General features: G+C 38.0%; 1 protein-coding gene across 3 annotated transcripts in view; it reads left to right on the top strand.

Moving 5' to 3' along the window:
• LOC101715566 (3',5'-cyclic-AMP phosphodiesterase 4D) overlaps positions 1-25,102 on the top strand; it is a 276,516-nt gene that overhangs the window by 211,694 nt on the left and 39,720 nt on the right. For all 3 annotated transcript variants that reach the window (XM_021261384.2, XM_087189422.1, XM_087189420.1), the window contains exon 6: positions 13,206-13,318. In XM_021261384.2, coding sequence (XP_021117043.1) covers positions 13,206-13,318 — 113 coding nt within the window. The remainder of the gene's footprint in view (positions 1-13,205; positions 13,319-25,102) is intronic.

The raw sequence follows: 25,102 nt of genomic DNA, 5'->3' as shown, positions 1-25,102 counted from the left end.
TCAGGGTATAGCAAAAATTGTCAAAAATTACGGAATAGAGTTGAGGAGATATATATATATATATATATATATATATATATATATATATATATATATCACAATGGTAGACATTTGTCTTACATTCAGGCTTGATCTCCAGCACGGGGCGGGGGAGCCATAGACAGTGAAAGAGAAAGATGGTAGTGGGGAATATGAGAAGAAAATAATAATTAGAATAATTGTAGAATAATGTTTCCAAAAGCTAATCTTAAAGTTCAAGAAGATATAAATGATGTGCTTTATGCATCTTGCTTACTAAATCTTCAGTTTAAATTGTTCTAAATAGCAACTACCATCAAGATGTTGACAATTGTGTTGATTTTTAGAGAGGTACAGGGACTTCCATCAGTATCAAAAATATGTACAAAATTCTTTGGGGAGTATTAAATGTGTTTTAAGATGAAGTAGGGAAGAGATAACTTGCTACTAAAAACAGCTCTTTATATTTTACATGCAATAGACTAGAGAAATGCAATTTTTTAAGAAAATCATTTAAGTTGAAAGGAAACCAAAAAAGGAAATAAGAATATGGATATATGTTTTTTTAGATGAAAATCAGTCTTAAAATTCAATTAAAAATATTAAAATATGCACTGGGGGCAACCCTCTAGGGTAGTGATGGTGAATCTTTTATACCTTTCAGAGCTTTCAATGATACAGCCGGCTGTGGCACGCTTATCATAGGTCCACCACAACTGCTTTGGGGGATGTATTTTTAGTTCTATTTTACAATAGAAAAAACTGAGGTACACAGAATTAAGTAATTTTCTCAAATGTGCCAAATTATTGCTAAGTTGCAGAGCAAACATTTGAATCTATGCTTTATCTTGCTCATGATTGTCACGATAGGCCACTAAAATGCATACCTCAGAACTCCATTTTCACTATGCATCTGGACTACTAAAATGGCTTCTTAATCTCCCTCTTCTTCATTTTATCCTCTTGGGCTACTAGTGCATTTATCCAGTGCCCACAATATCCATTAGCTCAAAGCCACACGTGTAAATATTCAACATTATTTCCCTTTCTCCACACTGAAAGGAGTCTCTTCCAATCTATTGAAAGCCCATTTATGTAACCTTATTTGGGCTCCAGGCATTTCTTCTACTGAAAAGAATGGCAGCTAACTCTCTTCCTCCCACAGCAATTCAATCCACAAACTCTATTGATGACCAGCATCCAGAGTCACCTTTTTCCTGGAACTCTGAACACTTCAGTCCATATGTCCCTCTCACTGCTCTGATCTTTAGTAGCACTGCAGGCTAAATGATTTATATGCCACCTTACACTGTCTCTAGGCAGCAGCTGATCATGTGTCTGGTTTTCTCAGCAGGATATTGTCAGGTCTTTCCTAGGTTGAGGGCATTCCGCCTTTCATGTTCTTGTATTTCATAGCAACTAGCACAACAGAGAGCCTCAATAAATATGTATGGATTTTTTATTGCTGTTTCTGAGGAAAAGAAAAAGTGAAGAAAGAAAGATAGAAGGTTACTCTCTGAACACTTCTCAAAAGCATGCTTTCAAAGGAGCACCTTATTGGTTATAGAATTTTTCATTTGTGTAAAAAAGAGAAAGGGAAATAAAATGTCCTTAGTGGGAATTTCAGACATGTGGGAACATCAAGACCATGTGATAGTGGTCATGTTTCAGAATAACCTGACTTATAGGTAGAGATATAGGACAAAGTTTTTCAAATATGCTTCAAGAGATGATAGTTAACATAAATAAAAAATTTTAAAATCTAATAAGTTTTGATTACTTAAGTGACATTAAATAGGTCTCTACTATATAAGTTCTAGCCTTTGCTTTGTTCACATTCATTAGAAATCACTACACATAATTGTTTGACCAAAGAACTCCATCACCAAGTAGAATATTGTGGGGATTATGTTCACTGAAATATTCTTTGGGAAATGTACCTCATGTAACCTTATGTACAAGATGTCCTGTCATTAACCTATGACATATCTTGCATGTATTTCTCATGTACAGTGAATTTGCACTTTTGGTATGGCCTTATGAAGGTTATTCTAGATCTAAGATTGTCCACTCACATTCAGCTCAGAATTGGTTAATATTTGTGGGTTGATGGTGATGATAGAAAACTAGCAATTTTTTTTAGGACCAAGAACCTGTGGGAAGGGAACAATGTGTTAGTAACTTATTGGAGATTGATTTCATAAACAACTCTATTATACCTTATATAATGAGGCTCAATTATATAGTTGCTAATTTAAGGTAGCGCACATAAAACAGCTGGAATTCAGAGTCCATGCTCTTTCTGATCGATTGTGCTTCTTCCCCTGAGCAACTCTATAGGTTAAGGATTCTTCCATGTACGTGGAAGACCTTTCTTATGCCAATCTAAATCCCCTGTCTTAGTTACTTTCTTTGTTGCTGAGACATAGTATTTGGTACCTGAAAATTAAGGGAGAAAAGGATTATTTGGCTCATAGTTTGTAGATGTTTCAGTCCATAGTCTGCTGTCTCTAAGGTAGGATAGTATAGTACGGGGATGTGGCAGAGTAGAAGTGTTTCATGGCAGGCAGGGTGGATGGGAAGCAAAGAGGGCCTGAACTGAGGAGCAGGGAAGAGATAACCCCTCCCAGGCCACATCCCCAGTGACCTACCTCTTTTCAGCAGGCTCCACCTCCCAGCTGCAAGTCAGCTCTAAGACCCCAATCCAATCACCTTCCAAGTCCCCATCTATAAGCACATGAAGCTTTCAGAACCATATCGCCCTAGTTTTGAACAGCTGTAAGATAAACTTCTCTTATTTTAGCCTGTGTATGGAGCCAGCTGATATACAAGAGAATAATCTTCATATGTGATGTAATCTTGAGTTCCTTTTCTGTAATGCACTTGTACTTAATACAGGTTTAGCAGTAGGATAACAAAGCTTCTCATGCATAAGATTTACTTTATAATACAGGTATTGAGAACAAAAATTGAACATAAGAAATTACCCATCAGAGGCTCTGTATGTATATAGCATGTTTAGAAGGCCTTAGTTTTTATTGGAAAACTTCTGTGTGTTTTTTCTTAACTCAGCCTTCAGTTGCTTTAAATGGAATGAATTTCTTCGGCATTACATTCCCTTAGGTATCTTATAGTAAGAGAGGCATAAATGCAAAACAGAGATTTATGTAAAAGCAATAAATAAATAAATAAAAGGAAGAAAACGGCAGCAGATTCTGCAGCAGTGTTGATTAAAACAATTATATTTTCTTCTATAATCAGGAATTGTCAATCTGGAGTTCTTGGTGACTTGAAGTCAGTGAACACTTTTAGAATAAAAATATTGATCATATGAGCATATGCCAAGCTTTCTGGAGAAGTTTGCATCATATTCTCAAAAGATTTATTAGACTTCTGAAAAGGTTAAGAAGGGCCATGCCTTTTAAAGTGCAAGGCATCGGAAAGTATATTTACCACCCAAATCCTCAGCAGGTACAGTCATTTAAGAAAGTGCCCCTGCTAAGAAGTCAGAACAAAGATCTGGGGAGGAGGAGGAGGAGGATATGTATAGGGCATCATAATGAGCAATGCTTCAGGTAAAATTTATGGTGAAATTGAAGACATATAAAACCTAATTATAAAGATTAGGAAAACATTTTTAAGACAGAAAATTTAAGGTTGAGAGAAAATCTTAATACAAGGCTGGAGTTTGAACTAAATTCCTTTAAAATGGAAAAACTAGCAGAGTATGTCTGTGTGGGGGGAGCCTAGGGCTGGGGAAGCAGATGTGGATGAGGCCAGGATGATGGGGATGGAACAGAGCAATCTCATGGGACGGGGGAGAGACAGTATTGAATTGTGTTAACATTGGGAGAAAGACAGAAGTTTAGACAGTTTAAATACACCTGTTAGAAAATAAAAGTGAGCCCTACAGACTGAGTAAGTCATACATTCAGCTATTCTTTCCATTTTAATTTTCATGGGAATCCATTCTTTGATCTTGGGAGGATGGCACATGACCTTCAGTATGTTTAACTCTTTTCTCAAAACTTGATACCTGTGTATTGATAGATTCTTTTAAAATTTCATCTTCCTTTGTAAGGAGCATCTTCCATTTTCTTTTCAATATTAATATTTCACTTCAGCAAGACATTAGTATAACCATTCTAAATTCTGGAAATGTCAGTTCCTGGTATTCTTTAAAAAAAAAAAAGAGCAGAGTTTGAAAGCAACAGATTGAGAACAAAGAGATGAATAAACATGAATATATCTAGGGAGCTATATCCAGAAGAGTTTTACTTCTTGAATGTTACTTGGAAAGAAATATTCTTATTTGTTAGAAAGCAAAAGTACTTATGAATTATTCACTCACAAATAATTGTTGAACGTCTTTAAATATCAGGGACTATTTTAGACATTAAAGAAAGAAGAAGGTATGAATGTAAAAATGATTAAGGAAAAACAGAAGAACAAAAAGCAGCAAATTATTTCCAGGTGGAAGTACTGGCAAAGAGAATAGCTGCAAATGAGATAGTGACTAAATGATAGTTTGGAAATGTATTGAAAAGCCAGGTGAAAAAAAGGTCTTCTGTGAACACAATAATTATAATATCAATACAGTAAGTAGGAGGGGTTTTATGCGTAGGGTTCTTTTTTTTTTTTTTTTTTTTTTTTTTTTTGGTACCGGGGATCGAACTCGGGTCCTTGCGCTTGCACAACAGGTGGCGAAACTGCTGAGCTAAATCCCCGGCCCTGTGTGGGGTTCTTGACCAAAGGAATGACATATTGAAAAGAGAGTTTAAGACTATCCTGATTTTATCAACAGGACTATAGCAGGAAAAAGTTAAACCAAGAAGGTCTGGGAATAGGCTATTACTTACAAGCAGAAATGACTAGATGAGGATTTGACTGTAGGTGGCAATTATAGAAATTATGAAGAAATTTGTAAGTCAGTTGGTTAAGTATTAGATGGCAATAAAATTGAGGCAGAAGTGAAGATAGGCAAAAATGAATATAAATGTAGCCCAAGGCTTCCTATTCACCAATAACAATATCTCAGAATATCACAATTTCAAATATAATACATCCATACTTGGTATTTGGTCGAGCTAAACTCCCAGAACTGTAGTATCATGGTAATGGACAGGATCTTTGGCAGCTTCTGGTCAGTTCAGGAGTTTCCTTTACGAAAACAGCTGAGCCCATCCATGTCGTCTGACAATGGACAGTGGACAACCTGAAAACCAGCTTACAACTCACATAGCACCACATCAGAAATTAGAAAATGAATGAATATCAGGGTTGGGTAGGCATAAGGAATGATTTATATAGTAATTGACAAAGATAAATATCCAAAGACTGTTGTACACTGAGGTTGATTGTATATGATGGACTTACAGATGGGAATAAAATTGTTTTCTAAAGTTGTAACAAGGGCATTTAAATAATATACCCAATTCTAATACTTGTTTTTAAACCTGCTTATAACGTTTTTCTTACTTTCTTGGAGCAACATCCTAGACAAAAGCTTCCTCATTAACATTCTTTAATACCTTCTTTAGTCTTGTGTTGCTGAAATACCAGTTTGGAATGAAAATTAACTTTGCTCAAACCTATGAGTATATATATTCTGTCATGAATATCAGTGGCACAGCCTTGATAGGTCTAAATCAGCTCTAGTTGCTAAAACAAAACACCATAAACTAGATGCTTTTCTAGAAGCTAGAAATCTGAGGTCAGGGTGCCATCATGATCAGATCTGGTGAGGTACACATTGTATACTCATGCGGCAAGAGGACAGCAAGCCGGTTGCCTGGCCTCTTCTTATAAGGACACTAATCCCATGCAAGAGGGCTCTACCTCCTTAACCTAATTACTCCCCAAAGACTCTCATCTCTAAATCCCTTTGTTTAGGGATTAGTTTTCAACATACAAATTTTAGGGAGAGACAAATATTTGGTTTATAACAGTCTTCTCTTTTGAATCTCCTTACTCTGGAGAGATTTTTCTCCTACTCTTTGTTGCCCCCCAAACTCCTTCCAGACATTACTTAGGATTTTCTCCTTATCTGGTCACCACCCTCTGTACTGGCCTTGTCATTTCCAACCTTCCTTTTACTCTATCCCCAGAGTCATCTTTCTAAAAGGAAATTCAATCATGTGACTGCCTCACTTAGAAGATTTTTAATGGGTCTTTTAGAAAAAGCCATAAACAGAATAATATGTCTTCCAAGACTGCTTCTCCAGCTTTGTCTTTGTCTATTGCCTGCCTAAATCTCTATATGCTTGAAACCTATGTTGTCCAGCTTACAATGGCACATGTTTGCTTTCTGTCTTGAATGACACCTCCTGTCCTCTACTTGGTTAACTCTTCACTTCATCCTTGGTGAGTCAGAGTCAATACTTCTCCTTTCGCAAAGCTTTTCCAGATCTTCCCAAGGCTGTGTCAGGTGGCACCAACCCTGTCCCCCATCTCTGCCTTGTGCTTATGTTGCATGAGGACACACTGCCTGGTTTTAGAGGACAACTTGCACACATACTATTGTGTGACTATCTTCCTCTTCGGACTATAAGCTCCTTGAAGTGTGAGGTTTTGTCCTTCCTTTTAGTGTGCTCAGCTCCTGACACATGGCAGGTGATGAACATATATTTATTAAAATGAAAACACCATAACCAATCAAATGTAAACTTGAGCATAGGTAGGAGCTTTTCACTACTTTGTTCATTATTACTGTCTCCTAGTACAGTGCCTGGCACCTACTGTGTAAATGCTTAAAAGTTTGTTGAATGAATGATGACTTGCTCCAATATAAATAGCTCTTCATATTTTTTGCCTTCTTTGGGAGAAATAATTTTTATTTTAACTACAAATGAAATGGATGTCAGAAGTAAGCTAGGTTTATTATACAAAAAGGCCCGTGGTAAATTCTGTACTGAATCTAACAGCAAGGTTTTCCTAAAGCAGATGTAAAAATACATAAATATCTTCAGATTGAACTCTTGCCCCTTTTCTTGAATTTCTTTTTTCTTTCCTACCACCCTAAAAAACTGCCCTACTTAACTATTAAGGTTCTAGATCCATAAGGTTTCCTGAAGTATTAGCTGATAGGCTTACTTGAATTCATAGGACTAAGGTAGAAATGTAAAATAACTCCATGGGGAAGGAAAGATAAAATGGAGGAAAATAATCTATGAGGTAAGCAATGCAAGATTATTTAATTTACATTCCCTCACTTAAAGTAACTCACGATGTTCTTGTTATTATTTCCAATCTATAGATTAAAAATTTAGGGCCCCAGAAAATTTGTGAATTGCCTTGGGTTTGTGACTTTGTGTGCAATGGAATAGAGATTGGAAACTTCTGCCAGTTCTCCAGTTTCTTTCAAGCAATAGTATTGTTTACAGTTGCATACATGCATACGGAGCCCCCAACCCAGATGTCTGATTAAACTTGCTCAAACTTTAGTTCCTTGGACGAAAGCCCTCCCTGTTCTTATACTGAGTTCCAAAAGCTCTCTCTTCCTCTGCCTCGGCTCTCCAGTGTCAGTGCATGCAGACATTTCTGCCTGATCAACCTGAACTTCAAACTAAGTCCCTTCAGTGAAATAAAACAAAGTGAAACAACTCTACATTTTGTGTCTTCAGTAGTACATGATTAAAGATTGGGAAAGGGGAAATGTGGAGTTATCTTTATAGAACAAGCTGAACCCTCCCTCCCTCTCCCTCTCTCTCCTCTCTTTCCCTCTCTCTCTCTCTCTCTCTCCACTCTATAGCAATCAGCCTATTCTTCCACATCCCCATGTAGAAGAGGCCTCAGGTTGGTTTTTACCAAACTAGAGCTTCTCAAAGTATTATCTTCGGTCATAAGTAGCCTTATTAAACACTTTCTTGCAGGTACTCTCTCCCTGAAATTCTGTATGAATTCAGGATTTTCCTCCATCTCATTACAGTATAATTACAAATTTGTAAATAGAAGGCTGCATTTTTAGCAGGGAGAAGCTATGCCCTCTCAAGTCACACTGGGCAGTCCTTCTCTTCATGCCTGACATTATCCAGAAACAGTGCCTATGTAGGGTTTTAGTACAGAGATTGTGTTCAATAAGAATAGTTGTCAGAGGAGCAAGTGGTCTAAAAGTTACTTAATTTTATCTAGTAATATTGTGGCCAAAGATGGTGGTCCTACTGACCTCAGCCTTGCCTCTTTCAATCCCAGTTGTTCCACAGCCCTAGAATTTTCCATGGAAAATAAAATTAGATCCACTATCACACAGCACTGTGAATTACTCAACAGCTTCTTCTTTTGAAGAAAGTTCAAAGCTTCTATATACTAATGCCTGAAAAAATTTCTATAGTCAGTGTCTGCAGATCTCTGGAATTTCTTGGACTTTTCCAGCCTCTTTTGCCCTGAGCCAAGCTCTATTCCTGGTTGTTCATTTTTCTCCATGCACATACATACACATCTTATTGATCCAAGCCCAGGTGTTTGCTCATATTGTTGTTTTTTTTTTTTTTTTTTGGTACCGGGGATTGAACTCATGACCTTGTGCTTTTGAGGAAGGCACTGGAACCACTGAGCTACATCCCCAGCCCTGCTCATATTGTTTTAAATCTTCTTCACTTGCTTTCTGTTTCTTTGTGTAGAACTCAGCCTTCTCCCACTCTGCCTCGTGTAGTCCCCTTTCATTGTCCCATTGCACACCCGCTTTCTTCTTTCAGAGTACTTCCTACTGTGGGGTGTGCTGAAATTGTTCCCACTACTGGACTCCAGGCTTTTCTTAGAGAAGAGACACACTCCTGTCATCCTTGTTGGTGTGAACTAATCGGATGATGCAGAGTCAGTGCTAAATAAAAGCTGAGTTGCTGATGGGACTAAAAGTCAATGACACTCAACCCTGTGGTTATTTAACTTAAAGTATTTTACTAGAGCCTTAGGCAGCACTAGAAAAATGTAGATGGTGGGAAGATAAAAGAAAAAAAAACCCTCACAAAATTACATACGTCTTCACTTTGGAGAACTTTTTGAAGTACTAAGTGAAAGTTTATATATTTTAAAATACTTCAAAACAAGGACTTGATGCCAGAAATACACTTGGAAATGACAGCTGCTTGCCACTGGCAAGCTTTGCTTAAACAAGTTAAATGTACACACCGAGAGGGAATCCAGGGCCTTCATGTATTTCTCATTAGATAAAATGTATAGAGAAAAAAATCATGTCAGAAAAAGTGTGAGCTAACCTGTACAAATCTACAGCCAAGTCAGGCGGTAACTAGCTCAAAGCAATACATGGTAAAGCAGAAATCATTTTCTCCAGCTCTGCCTATTTCAAACACTATTACGTCCTTTCTTAGGAACAAAGGGGATTTTGGTGGGAATCAAGAGAGGAGAGACTGGGAAAGGTATATACTTAAGCATTTGCTCTTAGGAGCTGTTTAATGAGGTTGTTTTACTTTTAAAACAACCTGAATTGGTGGTGGTATTTTTATTAATTTCAAATTAAGGGCAAGCAAATGTTATTCAAAGTACATTTTGTTGTTGTTGTTTTGCAATTACTTTCCTCATTTGTAGCAATAGTCCTGTCTAGGAATTACAACAAACTTATACAAACCTTTCCCTCACAAATGTTGGCAAAGATGACGAACCTGCATGTTACATGTCCTGTTGTGTGGACCCTTTTACTTCACTGGTCAGCATGCCAGTAAATTGTGGGTGAGAGTAATGGGCTGAGCATTTCTCAAGAAAACAACTTCAGAGTCTAGCTAACTGCTCTGGCTCTGAGCGTAAGCTTTTTTCTTTTGTAAAGGGAAGCTGCAGCTTCAGCATCCTCTCCTGGAGGCCCTGGCAAGGTTTTAGGCCATGTGTCAGGGTAACCCTCGCACACATCACCATGATGGAAGCCAAGGGCTGGCTTGCAAGCACTGAGGACTCTTTGTTCACAGGAGCATCTGAGCAGAAACACGGGGGTCACATAGTTCAAGGGTGCCTTCAAGAAAACCGATGCTGCCATGGAAGGGAACTGCCAAAGGCTCAAGTTATTAGTTACTGTTCTATTGCCCTCTCCTACCCTGTACAGCACTTAGCCGATAGTTTTTGCCTGGGTGTTTTTCTCTCTTCAGTTCCTTGACACAGCAAGATTTTGGACAGTTAAATAGAAGAGTTTTCATATATTTTAAAGTAGAGCCATAGTGTATACTGCTCTCCGTGGATGAAAATTTTTATTAATGAATGCAGTGTGTGTTCTTGGTAAAAGCCAAAATTAAACTGGCTCACTGTTTTTGTCCTGCTAGCTGCAGATGACATTTAGGTGTGCTGTTTGGGGTAGTGACTCAGTTTCCTGTAGGATAACTGGCAACTCCACATTGAGGCTTTTCTTTCTTTTTCTTCTTTTGTAGGGATGAAAAGGTCAGTTACTTGATGTCCTTAGAACACTTGGGTGTTAAAATTCCTAAAAGTGAAGGCTTAATAATGATCCTGAAAAACCTGGGGCTAGTCATATTGCCTATTAACCCAAGGAATTTGGAAAAAAGTAGTATTCTCAGCTCTACGCTAATAACAATAATAAGTATTTGGACACCAGTTTTGTAAAAGAGCTCTTTATTCTCTTGTTAATAATTATTTGCTTACTGGTAGTATGTATGTTCTGGATCATTTTTTTTCCTTTCCTTTAGCTCATATTCAAATTTTAATATTCAACATGGTAACCCATGATTTGGACAGAAAAATGGGTCTTCTGAAATAAATTGCCCCTCTTGTTATTGTACTACCTTCTTAAGAACAAATCCTGTATCTAAGTGCACGATGTCTTGAAGCATCAAACTGAAACTTTCCTGAATTACTTTTCCACATTAAAAAATAAAGACTGAAATATAATATGTGGAGACCTGTGTTGCCAGGTCCAAGGTCTGAATTTGTACTGAATGCAGAAAAGCTGTAGGAAGTTAGTGAAGATGGAGGAAGGTGAGGAGTGGGTTATGTGCTGAGAGACCTTGCCTGGCACTCAGGCTTGGAGACAGTTGGACTGCCAAGCTTTAGGGTTGTGGAGAGGAGACTCCTGGCTTCCAGAGGACTGAAAAGATGACAGTGAACAAGTACTCATATGGCAATGCCTCTACCCTGTTGGATATGCTAAATGTGAGCCACTCAGATGACCATATTTGTTAAAGTTATCTTTAGTGTTGTTCCTTTTGCTAAGAAAAACTTCACCCTTAAATTTTAATTCACTTAGCAAGGTTAGCAGTTGTTTGTACACCTAAACTATGTATTTACAGAGATTTGTACAGAAAAAAAGTAGAATGAAAGAGGCAAAAGTGAATGGTAAATTGTTCAAGAATACTTGATGACAACAAACCATGGTGGCACATGTAACAAATACTTTGAAAGTTACTGTAACTTTTACAAATTTTATTTAGTAACTTATTTGAAAAATCCCAGGATCTTGAGATTCAGTCCATGAAACTCTCTGTTGTGGTACTGATAATTTATGGAGTCTAAATTTCAAGAGTAGACTATCTTTTCCAACAATCCTATAGATTGGAAGATCAAAAAAGGGATTTCACCACTTCTTGCAAGCTTTTCGATGTCTTTCTAATTGACAATGACCAAGTTTATAAAATGGGCCCTTGGGAGTTATGTTTTTTTCCATCTATGAATGGTTTACTTGTCCCCACTCTAATGTTCTTAAATTCTCCAGAATTGATCAGTGTATGGAGACTGCCTGTGAGCCCCTTGGTCAGCTTTTTAAAAGTTGAACTGGCTTCCCTGTGCCTTTGGATATGGTCTTTTGTTTTCTTGTACTCGTGGTTTATTTGTACATGGTGGGTTGAAATGCCCTTCCACACTTTTGTCTTTGGCATCAGAAGACCAATTTGGTCTTATGCAATTTTACAAGGAAGCACGTATCCAGGTCATGGTAAACTCTCCTTACCTTGTGGTTCATTCACATTGCTGCTCCTTTAAGATAACTCTCAGGTCATTCTAAATAGGAAAAGGTACCATATCAGCAAAGGTGTCCCGTTTGTTTGTTGCTGACCACCTCAAAATCTAGAAGTCTGGCACTTAGGGCCTGTGCTGGGTATGGAAAGAATCTGCTCTTAATAGAAATGTCCTTATTCCCACATTCTGCTCTTAAGAGAAAGTCCATTCAAAATCTTCAGAAAGGAACCCTCAGAAACTCTCAAACGTCGTCCCTCAGAAGAGACTGTGAGAGGGTCTTAACCCTGCCTGCACACAGCCTCTCGGTGGACGCTTGCGTCTGAGTAGCAACCGGAACCTAGCGTGCGGGGCGCCGGGGTCCAGGGCGGGGGGCAGGTGCGCCACGCACGCGCCTCCGCGCCGGATTCCGCGAGCCAGGCGGCGAGTGCGACCGGGCGGAGGGCGGAGGGCGGCGGGCGCTCCACGCCGGGTTTTCCGCAGCTCTCCTCCTGCAGACAGCCCGCGTTGTCGGTCCTTCAGATACACACGAACGCCTGCGCCTCCAGGCTGCACTTCAGAGCCGTGGCGCCCGACCGGCCACTCGGGTTGATGCAGCGGCGAGGTGGTGGAGCTGCGGGGAAGGATGCGGCGGGGGGCGCGCGCAGGCTTTGGCCATTCGCCATCTCCGCGTGAGGGAGTTGAGGAGGAGCCAGGCCGCCCGCGGGGGGCGTGAGGGGGAGTGTTCTCGGAAAGCTCTGCGATGGAGCCGCGCTGCGCCCGCCGCCACGGGACTTGAGAAAGAAAACAGGAAACGTGGTGGCCGCGCGCACCGGCCGTGGCTGATTCATTCGCTTTGAGCGCCCTGCAGGAGGCTCGCTCGGCAGGAGGGCGGGCGTGGGGCCGGGACTGCACGCTGCCCGCGGGGCGGCGAGGTCCGCGGGCCTCATCCTCCAGAGCGGGCATCCAGGACGCCGACCGGACGCGCCGCACAGAAGTCGCACCGTGCTCTTTCCACCCGCGTCCCCCGTGAAAGTTGGCTTGTCGCACTTTGCGCACCCTCCGGGAGGCCGAGCCTCAACGCCAAGCTGGATAAACTGCACCTCCCCGAAGCCGGCTACCCCGAGAGAGCAGCCTCCGCCCCGGTCGTGCCACCGGGCTGGGCAATATGAAGGAGCAGCCCTCATGTGCGGGCCCCGGGCACTCGAGCATGGCGGGGTACGGCAGAATGGTCCCCTTTGAACTCTCTGGCGGCCCCTTGAAGCGCTTGAGAACTGAGTCCCCCTTTCCCTGTCTCTTCGCAGAGGAGGCCTACCAGAAACTGGCCAGCGAGACCCTGGAGGAGCTGGACTGGTGTCTGGACCAGCTAGAGACCTTGCAGACCAGGCATTCCGTCAGTGAGATGGCCTCGAACAAGGTAAGCGCTTGCTGTGCTGTCACCCACGCCCCTAGCCTGCCCATTCCCACGCTGGGGAAGCACCAGACTTGGTGACCCGGGAAATACAGAGATACTTGTCACACTGCATATTAGCAGTTCTGCTCCCTTGGAAGGAGGTTCCTGTTTCCATGCCTTCCTTCTCTCTTCCACTCTAGCTAAGTCAAACGTTTTGCAAAACCAACTTTGACATAGTTTGATTGAGTGTCCCCAAGACACAGGGCTGCTAAGTGACACTTTGCCCTTGCAGCAGAAATCCAGTAGGGTCGGTTAGCAGTGCATATTTATAGGTATTCTTGGGATTCCTGGCTGGAAATAAGAGTTGCTGCATATCAATGAAATCACTTGGAGGCCACCCCCAACTGCCTTCAAACTCAGAAGAGTTTGCTGAACTTGGAGCCTTTTCTCACGTTTATCCATTTGTCAGGGTTGTCTGCAAGAACTAATCCTTTATATATCCACATCCACCGGAACAGTAATGAACTTGGAAGGTTCATTGCGATCATTACTTTTGTTTCCTTCAGAATTAGAGAGCAAGCCCAGAGTCTGAGGTCATTTAGTTACCCTGAGGCTTTGGCTGGGCATTTGTACCACATGTGCTAAGGTGCTCTTCTCAGTTAATGGGGTTTGGGGGGCTGAGAAACAACCTTCAGTCTGAGGCAGCCTTGAAATAGCCTGGAAGGCAAGGTACTGTCTTTCTTCTGTATTTTTTGAAATTCCTGCTCTTTTTGTCATTGTTGTGCAAGGGAATAATTGGTGTTTTGTATGTTTTTAATGAGTGACTGGCTGAGGGAACAGAAAAGGAGGCATGACCATGTTGGATGCAGATGGCTGAGGTGTTCACCTAGTAAGGATTGGTCATGTTGTTTGACAATAACAGTTGCTTCTAAAAGTTATTTATATATTTTGGGCCACCTATTTGCAAGGTCAAGAAGGTTATGCCATTTTACTGTTTATGTGTACATGTCTTTCAATGAATGATACCTTTTTTAATGCTTGCTATAATTTTTATCACTAGTTTTTTCTCATGCAGTTTTTACAAAAAAGCTATAGAGTTGAGCCTTTTGCTTATCTTTTCTGTTATCATTGCTTATATAGATAGCATTGTTATTTAAATGAAAAGTTGGCTTCAGATAAATAAAAGGAGTTCCCCTAGACCCTGCCTGCAGGTAACTAACCTACCCATATGCAAGTTGACCTACTCAGGTGCCTGCTGATGATCAGATTCCTGGCGTTTGTTTTGAATTGTTTGTTTTTGTCATTTGGTCATTTCTAAGTTTGGCTTGGTTCCTCATTAGAATGACTAGTTATTGCTTTCTAATTGGGACTCTTCCTCTCTGCAGTGGCATTAGGTCCTATTCTCATTTGACTATTTTTATTTTTATAAAACATGTTATTTTTTCATAATTTGATTCATAATCGCAGCAGACATATACTGCCCTCTCCAGTGTCCTAAATGCTAAATGGAACTGTTCTGCAGTGGGCCTGAGTTCTCAGTTGCTTGGGTGATCCTTTGTAGTAAAAAGGGAGAGCAGAATCTGAAGGCATCTAGTAAAATACACACATTTATTTATATTTTCAAGATGAATTGGCAATACTTTTTTCAGTGAAATGCGGCTCGGCACAACAGTTACTTCCCCAAATCCATAAGCTTAATTTGAAAATTGATGTTCATTCTAGCAGTGTATTGTTGAATCAGTTCAACTGTGAATAGTTTATCTGTACTTTAAGATAAAAACATTTTAGGTCACAATAATTCCTCAGAATGATATCTTTCTTTCACAGGCACCAAATAAAGTGAGGTGTATTTTTTTCTTTTAAATCTTCATTCTATAGGCTTCCAAATTAAAATTTGAGTAAATTCACATGATTAGTAGGGAATATGGGCTTATTTAGTTGAAGTGAAATAGGTGGAGTGAAATAGGTAGATTTTTTCAGAATTCAGGTATTCTAGCTGTGTTTCTGTCTTGTGGTTGAAAGATTATTGACATGACACTTTTGAAAATAAGCTTAGCACAGCTGGAGCTGCTGCTTAAACTTAACATCTAGACTATTCATTTCTTTTTTAATTCATTTATTTCTAAATTAGTGTTATGCTCACCTGGCCTTTTATAGATGAAGGATTAGCCTAGAAAGAAGAAAAGCTCTCGATGAAGGCTGTAAAGTTACCCTTCTGCTTGATAACAAGGGCATAAATAGGCCACATCTACAAGAGCCAAAAACTGAGTTGGAGCAGCTGATCTCACGGTCTCTGTGAGTAGTACTCTGCCTTCTGTCTGGACTGGGAATACACACAGCTTGATTCACGTGTTGGCTCAGTTGTTGTCTCTTTAGTATGAATGAATAAATCTGAAACGTTGTTTTTTGGTCATTAGTCTTATTGCCACTCATTCTGTCAGTGTTTTCCATGTATTCTGTTTTTACCTTTGAAAAATTAGTACACTTTTCTATTTTCATTTTTCTTGGGGTTTTTAATATGTATTCCTAACATTAAAAAGCCTAATAAGAACATTAGTAAGAAATCTGGATTTTTAAGTGATAGTAGAAAATATTTGTTATTGAAATGAATTTGGATGTGAAGAGAAGGAAATTGATTCCCCAAACCCATTTAACAAATTGAATTAACAAATCACATAAATTTTTTAAAAATCTTAATAAAGGGAATCTTAAACAGAAGTTTAAAAGTGATGTTAGAACAACACGCTGTAGTTTCTGCATTGGTGTTGTACTATACCTAGTGCTTGCTGATGGAATAGAGGCAGAAAAAAATTATTGAAATCTTGGATAAGGAAAGGTTAGCTGAAACACATGTAGGATGCTTGTACCAACTAGGATAAGTGATTCCAGATGGCATTTAATTTGAGTGATTAAATCTACAGCATTTACCCTCATAAGCACATTAATCTGCCTCTGATTTGTTTAGATTTCCTTTGGAACCTCATTGGTACACTTGAGAGGAGTTTTAGTGAGGTCTTAAAGGTTTGGAGACAGACAGACCTGGAAGTTCAATCATGGTTTTGTTCCGTTTGTCCCTAGCACAATTACATTTAAAAAATGGTTTAAACTTTTTTAGCTTCAGTTTCCTTGGCAAAGTATGAATATAAGGTTAATGTGGGAGTTAAAAAAGTACCAAAAGACAAGCTAAGACAGTGTCTAACAAGAGTACACACTGTACCTTTATTATTTGGGGTTTAGGTGAAACTTTATCAATTGCCTCTTTGGCTAAAATGGGGGGTTTGTTTTTACTATTCAGATATAATTTATGATAGACATTTTAAGTTTATGAAGTATTATAATTCTTAGATAAATAGCTGTCCTTACCTAACTACACTTGTTGTCTTAAATTTAGAATTCCAGACAGAAAAACTAAATACATTTAAAAAATTTTACTGTAAAACTGAAAAGACAGCTCTTATTAATCTTTAGAATATGTATAACCTCATGTAGGTTGATGGGCACTTTTCCATCCTTAGTGTAAGTCTTGTAAAGCTAAGTCCATTTTTAGGAAAGTGCTTTTTAATGCAGAATAGTTTCATCCTGTTTTCACTTTTCTGTCATACGAAGTATATGAGGGTGGGAGGGAATGGCTAAGCAGGCAAGGACAGAAGTCCAGACATAGGTCTTTCAAAGACTGTGTGTCCTGGAACCCTATAAACTTAGTCCTTTTGCACATGTCACCAGGCCTTTTTAAGTACAGTGATGTTTGAAGGAGAAAACAAAATCATTTTGAATTCTCCCTAAAGCATAACACCACAAAAAAATGTATATTGTTTCTACTCTCATTTTAGGGGCAGTTCCAAAGCTTAGCATTACTGGAAACTTGTTTCTGTTGCCTATAAATGAAACTGGTTTTCTGGGTGCTTTTCTGGCTGCTCCCCCTGCTGCCTTGTGAGTGTCAGTGCATAGTATAGCCTAGCACTTTCTGTGAAGCTGATAAATTTTTTTCCAGGCCAGAGGGATGTTTGAAAGAATATGGGATTTCATAGAAGTGGCTTAATATAAATGTATTGTAGCATTACACAAGTGCAAGATAATTTAGAATAGAACCAAATGTTGAACTTTCCTAAGAAGGAAGGTGGGAAAGATAATTTATACAGTGAAAATAGCAACAGTTGTTTTAAGATATTAAAACACTGTATTTAAAACTTAGAAAAGAGAGTTGTGTTAATGCACCAAAGAAAAACTTAAGTTTAAAAAAAATATTTTCTATAGTTATAGAAAACTTTTTGTTGTTTTGAGTTGGATATCTCCTTTCATGTAATTAATAAAGATAAGTTTGGCGAAGATTTATAAAACTTCTATATAGTGCCTTAAAGTGAATATGAAGTAATAAAGTTCTTGTTTTCATAAGTACTATTTGAAAAAATGCTCTCTTTGCTCTTAATAATAGAAAAAGGGAAACGCTTTTAATGAAAATTTTGTTTCATTGAATGGTAAGGCTTTGACTGTCCCTGAGCAAGATACTAAGGGGTAAACAATTGTCTCCATTGACATCAGCTAAAATTCCTCTGTTAGTATTCAGTGTCAGGAAGCTTAAATATCCCTGTCTGTAACATCTAAAACTTCTCAATTTTATGATTAGTAGATCAATCATTACTAGAAAAATTGCTTTCAGTTATTACGTGTTAATTTAATTTATGGGAAAATGGTAAGTTCTGTTCAAAAGCATTATGAACTATCTCTTATTAAAAATTTCAAAATTTAAGCCTTAGCTATGATAAAATAATTTTTATCAATGTTACAAATAGAATAAGCAAACTTATTTTTTCCCAAATACATAGCAAGATGATAGATAATGTTTTGGCTCAATTCAGGAAGATTTCTGTGATAGTCGCATAGATTGTAGCTGTTATTTAAGATAGAAATATGTAAGAGTTGTGAAGTGTGATTTATGTCCTGATGTTCAATTGCTCAATAAAATACGTAGCGAGAGCAAACAACTTGTTTTTAAAACTATACGTTGCTGAGACTTGTTATGTACCTGGCACTTGTTGTGATAGTTTTCATGGTTAGTTTGAGCTCTTTCTAGAAAATAGAAAAATGGGCAGGCCTTTATCTTAATATTCACACTAATTTGAGAGGCATTTTCTTCTATTCACTATATGCCTTAATATTTGCTTCAACAACAAGCAGTTCTTCTGTGTTCATTAGGAAATTAAATTGGATCACCAGCTATCATAATAATGTTTATAATCTTGGAGAATATTCTATTTTTAATAAAATATATTTTCTGTGTTATTATTGTTTAGTATTCTGATATTTAAAAAATTGTTTTGCCATGTAACAAGGATGAATGGAATTTACTCCTTGGTCTAGAGTATTGGCCAGTGATGATTCTTAATGGCAGCTTTGCAGAATGGAAAAAACATAGATTTTTTTTTTTTTTGTCAGTTGAACTTGGGTTTCAAATTCTAGCTCTCTTCTCTTCCTAGCTGATATTTTGGGCAATATGCTTTCTTTGGTGCTCAGAATGCTTCACCTCTCTGAACCTCTTTGAGAACATTAGCTGTAATGTATGCAAAACTCATTTGGTACTGAACACATATTGGGTGTTCCATAAATTATATGTGCTCATCTGTCTGAATTATACACAGAAATCCTATGTATCTTGCAGTATAAGAACATAAGAGTTCTAATTTCTGTTCTAGTCTAAATTAGTGTTGCTCAAATTTTGTCATTTCTGTGTACATTCATATCTGCTAGTATATGTTATTAAAGTAAGTTATTTTAAAATGTAAATACTCACCTGAATGCCTTAACTTTAAAAATGATATATATGATATCATGGGTTTGAAGTTCTAGTTATATTTGTTCTAAAACAGATTGAATTTAATATATGACAAAATCAAAAAATATTGATCTTTAGGCCACCTTAAAGCATATTGCTTGTCACTTAAGGGCACTGGACATACTTTGGACATAATCATCTAAATCAGCAGCAAAAAACAGTATTGTCATTTTTGGTTAGATATGTTTTATTTGAACAACTAAAGAGTTTTCTTTCTCTACCATCTCTCTCTACCATTGATATTTCTTTAGTAGAGGAGAAAAATGGCAAGTTTATTTAGAAGAAATCTTCTATTCATTAGGTGGTCATTCCTCAGGCAGAATGGTATGTGGATTTAGAGCACTCATCTTTAACAAGGCTACCTTAGTCAAATTCATCTTCTGCCTTTTACTAGATGTAAATTGGACCACTTTACCTTCCATGCTTCAGTTTCTTCTATTCTTTGTTTCCCCAGAAACAAGACCTAAGTATAGATTAAAAAATGCCAGCCCCAATCAGCCTATCCTTGCTCTACCTGCCATTACTGAGCAGCCACTGAGCAAGAAAATAGTGAAGTATAATCTTCAGCAGGACACTGGCCATCACCATGGTAATGAACAGCTATTAATTATAGCTGAACTTTCTTTTCCACTTAGGTCTTACTTTTAGGGAAATACTGTTCAGTAAACAGTTGGTATGATGATTTGATGAATTAAAAGGAGAGAATTATAAAGATTGAAACACAGTAGGTACTAGTATGTCATATATCTGCATCTCTGAAAGAATATGGTTAATATTTCTTTTCATATTTTGGGGAGGGTGGGTTAGAGAGGGGTTTGTTTGCCATCCTGATTCCTGTCTTGATGAGCTTCTAGTGGTAGTTTGATGATGTCAGCTAACCAGAAACGAATACTGTGGTGTTTCATTTGCACATCTACCCTCAGTGACTTTTACAACGCCAGTTTGTTCTGTATGGTATTTAGTCTCTATTTCTGTTTTTAGTTTGTCTTTGGTTTCTTTGTGTAATTTTGCAACATAGTCCATCAAACTGGTTTGACTTTTTATCTGATTAAAATTTCTTGAGCTTTTTCTAGCAGAAATATGTACAAAGTGGGAAAGAATAACCTAGCTAACTTTTTTCATCAAAGGCTGTATCTTTGCTGTTCCTCTCAGTGAGAGTGAAAGCAACCCAGGCACAAAATCCCTTATTAATATTTACAGTTAAGAAAAGTATATTAAGAATGTAGTCCTCCGTTTCACCTTTCAACATTTTAAGCATCTTGTATACTACAAATATTTCCTTGTTCTGACAGCTGAGAGGGTCTAGCAGAGTCAAATCCTGTTAGCACACCTAGTGCTCACATTGTGATTTTCTAATACCATTCTCCAGTAAAAGGAACTAGGACTGGTTGGAGAAGTAGCTGGTTCTAGGAATTTACATAGGAATTATCAAGATGAGCCCAGACCATCTTGTAGTGCCAGAAAGTAAGGACTTGGTCAAATAAAACCCCATGATGGTTATGTATCAGAAGGATGCAAGAGCAAACTGAAGGAGCTCCCCATGCCCAAAGCTGGAACAATTTGAGCAAAAAATGATGTAATAATAGATTACGACAATTTTCAAAACAAATATACATGAGTCCATAATGATATAAATAATTGATTGAATAAATAATTAAATATGGGAGAATAGATAAATCTCTTGTGTAGAATTGTAAATAACTTACATAGGTATTGCGCCCAGAAGAAGGGAGAATATAGCCCTGCTGGGTAGACTGTGCATATTGACTTCCTTCCAAATAGTACAGTAGTAAAAGTGTGGGGAAAAAAGTGTAGCTTTGCAGTGAGAAACCTCACAAACACTTCCTCATTTGGTTATCAAGATTAACTTTTACAGTTGTAAGTTATGTTGCTAGTGTGTACTCTTTATATGAGCTGATTAAAATGGCACTTTGTGACTTTTTCCTACTATAACTCCAATCTGATGAGAAAAATGTCAGACAGATCCCAGTTGAGGGACACTTTACCATATGTTTGATCAGAATCTCTCAGAACTGTCAAGGTTATCAAAAACAAGGAAAATTTAAGAAACAGCCAAGAGGAGCCTAAGGAGAAATGACAAGTAAATAGAACTTGATATCCTGGGTTGGACCCTAGAACAGAAAAAGAACATTCATTAGATGTAAGCCAAGGAGATCTGCTTATAATATGGACTTTAGTAATGTATCAATATTGGCTCAATAATGTGGCAAATGTGCCTCAATATAAAATGTTAATAATGGGACAGTGGGTGTGGAGGGGATGGAAGCTCTCCATACTCTATTCACAAGTTATCTGTAATCTAACACTATTCTAAAACAGGGAATTCATGTAAAAAAAGTTTTTAACCATCCACTAAAGCCTATCTGGAATGCTACCTCCTCTGTGAAACTGATTTTGTCCTCTCCCCCTAAACCTCCCTCTGTTGGATATAGTATGTCTTTCTCTTTTGACTATCAGAGGATTCTGTTTGCGATTGTCTTACTTAGGACAATAGTCTGTTTTTGTTTTACTCCTCAGAGGAGGCTCTCTGTACTGCTGTTAGCCCAAACCCAGTGAGTGTCAATGTAACATTTTGTAGCTGGTCACATAAATTAGTATATAGGGTATATGACAGTTAATATAAATTCCATTTATTGCCTTGGATTGAGAGTTGAAGCAAAAAAAATCCTCCTTTTTAAGAAAGTGTTTCTTTTTTATTGACAAGAGTCCTGCGTATTTCTCAGTTCAGATTTCAGTTCTGCTTATGGGTATCTATCTATCAGAAATTTTATTACAACATATGCTAGGTTAGTCTCATCTTATTTAAAAGTTTATAGTCCACAGGCAAGAAGCATAAAAGCCACATACTCTTAAACTTTTCTTTTATACCTATTTTAGTAGTAACATCTTACTAGTTTGAAAATGACCTGTATGAGTGTGTTCTCTGCCAGCCTGGGAAGAGAGTATATGTATGTTGACTTTTGCCTGTTAGCAGGCACTCTGTGGAGTTTTTCCCGGGGTATGCTTGTGTTCTCATCAGCATCTCAGGTCTGCTGCACCATAATCCCTATAGTGGCAGCCTCTGGCTCTTATTCCTGGCAAGTTGTGTGCTGTGCAGACATAGACACCATAATAGGAAACACCTCAGCCTGTCATAAACAGGTCTGGAGAGAAGAAAGTATAAAACATGATGGGGATGTGCCCATAGTAACCAGGCAAAGAGGCTGCCATACTGGAATACGTTCAGGCCAATGTGTGCCTTCTCCATTTCAGAAAATAACTGGCTGATTTCAAGGCTGCTCTCTCTGTACATGCTTGTAGTTTTGTTGCTTTATTTCTGTTTCAGACAAATTGAATGAATACATTTTTAAAGAAATGCTCTTTCAAATATTTTGAGATGTATCAATGTGTTTGCCTTTTGTTCTTCTCTTTTTAATTTTACCTGATCATTCCAATCCAGACTCATTGAAGAAGGTTCACTATAGTAGTGAATTAGAGAGAGGGGGAAAAAAATACAAAAAGATCATGTGTCTTTTTAAAGAACTATAAATTACAGTGAATTATACAGAATTACAAAGAAAAGAATATTTCTAGTAAGGTGACCTGTTGTTTATGCCTTTATGTCAACTCCATGTTTTAGAAAAGAAGTACTTTCTTTGACCAAGAAAGGTTCTCTTTTATATTTGCTGTTTTTTTATGCTTCAGGAAATTTTGAATGAACTACAACTTTGACAATGGCCTTATAGCAAAAATTTAGAAAGAGAATAAATTCCCAATTTGAAATGGCTTTCATAGTTTTTGATTAAAAAGATAGGTGATTTACAGGTGATTTAAATAGATACGTGTCATTTCATTATTTGCAGAGAAGCCCCATTTCACAAGAGATTAAAGACTACAAACAGTAAACAAAACTATGATTCTGTTAAAGCAATATTCAAAAATTAAGATACATTTTGGAAAATGTTGAGAGTTTTAATCAGTGTCTTTCATAGATTAGGTGTTCAATGAATATTTTTTGACTAGTTTTTTCCTCTTTTTACTAAGGACTGATTCTTTTTTTTTTCTTTTGACTCTTTCAAGTCAGTTTCAGAAATATGCTGTGATAAGAATGAAACCAGTTAACATTTTATTTGTATATATTTTGATTTTCCTTTCTTTGCTTTCTTAGTCTTGTATTCTGAGTGTGGTTTTAGATCTCTATAAGGATAAATGATCATTGGATTTTAATAATTCATAAGGAATCTTTTGCTAAAAAGGAAGCCAATTTCTTTTCTATGCATAAGGAAAAGATTAGTTTCTCCTGGAAGATAATATTTGGGTAATTTTTCTTTCTCAAGTTAAAGATAAAAGAATAGGGTAAAATGACACAATGCTGCAGCACTTGTCCCATAGATTTGCCACCACTGCCCTAGAATAATTTCTAGGGTAAAATGATTAAAGGATACACAGAAGAAAAGGCAAAAGACTATGAGCTTACATTATTACAGACTGAATGTGAATATATGAAAAAAATTTATTTGAAAAGTCAAATTCACTGGAAAGCTTACTTTTTTTTAGTGTGAATGCCACACATCATTATCTATTTGGTATATGTGAACAGTCTTTGACAGCAACTGACCAGAAAACTCTTAATATGTACCTTACCTTCTAATGTAAGGCATACTTTTATATATTTTCTCATCCCTTAAACCTTAAATTTCTAATTTAGTTCTGGAAACACTATACCACATGTCAAAACAATCTCTGTTTTGAAAGATGAAAAACTGAGGCTAAGGTACACTTGTCCCAGATTCATATGCTTTTTACCACTACCACCACCACTACTTCCTCCTCCCCCTCCTCCCCCCCCTCCCCCTCCTCCCCCTCTTCCCCCTCTTCCCCCTCTTCCCCCTCTTCCCCCTCCTCCCCCTCCTCCCCCTCCTCCTCCTCCTCCTCCTCCTTTTTTTTGAGACAGGGTCTCATGTAGTTCAAACTGGCCTTGAACTCACTATGTAGTCCAAGCTGGCCTCGAACTCATGGCACTTCTGCTTCATGCTCCTGAGTGGTGGGATTACAGGTGTGAGCCACCATGCCTGGCTCATATGCTTCTTATAGGTATAAAAATGATGATTTTTCTCTGTGTAACATTGGATGAGGATGGGAAAATAGAAGAACAAGTGTTTGTTTTCAGGCTGCGTTTTAAGGATATATCCATATTTTTAAAAATGATTTATTTAGGGAGTGCTAGATTCCAGAATAGCAAGAGTAGTTTTAGCAAAATCTCCTAATGGAGAACCCTGTAGTCTGTCTTGTTCTGCCTTCCTTCTTAGTCAGTTGGATGGGAGCTCAGCTGACCCCAGCTCCAGGAAGAGCTTGATGGTGAACAGTGTATTTGGGTGGCAGCCACTCTGGCAGATAGGTAGTTAACAGGGACTCATACCATAAGGCCCTTATCATCTGAGAAGGTTCCTACCTGGGGTTTTGAGCCAGGTAGATCACTCCCTTGCCTCAGTGGTTTGATTTTAATGATCTTGGTATTCTGTTTTGTTTTGTTTTGTTTCTTGGTTCTGGCTTCTTGGTATCTCTGCTAACCACATAGTCTGTGAAGCCTGAGCTGACTTCCTATCGTCCTTTTTCCTGGTGTGTTATCTTAATTTTATAGCTTTGAAAGACTAGTCCACTTTTTAATTCTCAATTCCGTGATATGTTTGTTAATCCTTTAAAACTTGAGGGCTAGACTAGATAGATGTCCCAAGGGCAAAATGGAAAGGATAGATGGATTCGTGAATAGAGTGAGTAATGAAAATTGAAGAAAAGATAGAAAGAATATTTTACGCAATGTTAAGTGAGGAAAGGGGAAGAATAGTAGAAGGCGGAATGTCTATCTGGACTGCCCAGTGTCAAAACTCCCCTTGGCTAAGGCAAACTGACTAGTTTGTTCCTGTCATCTTTCTGCCTTAGCATTTGCATGGTATAATCTAGTTGTCATGAACCTTTGA

This window comes from Heterocephalus glaber, unplaced genomic scaffold (assembly GCF_053883595.1).
Source record: "Heterocephalus glaber isolate CG9 unplaced genomic scaffold, H.glaber_assembly_v1.0 deba00001538, whole genome shotgun sequence".
Lineage (NCBI taxonomy): Eukaryota > Metazoa > Chordata > Mammalia > Rodentia > Bathyergidae > Heterocephalus > Heterocephalus glaber.
This window is presented reverse-complemented; position numbering and strand designations above follow the sequence as displayed.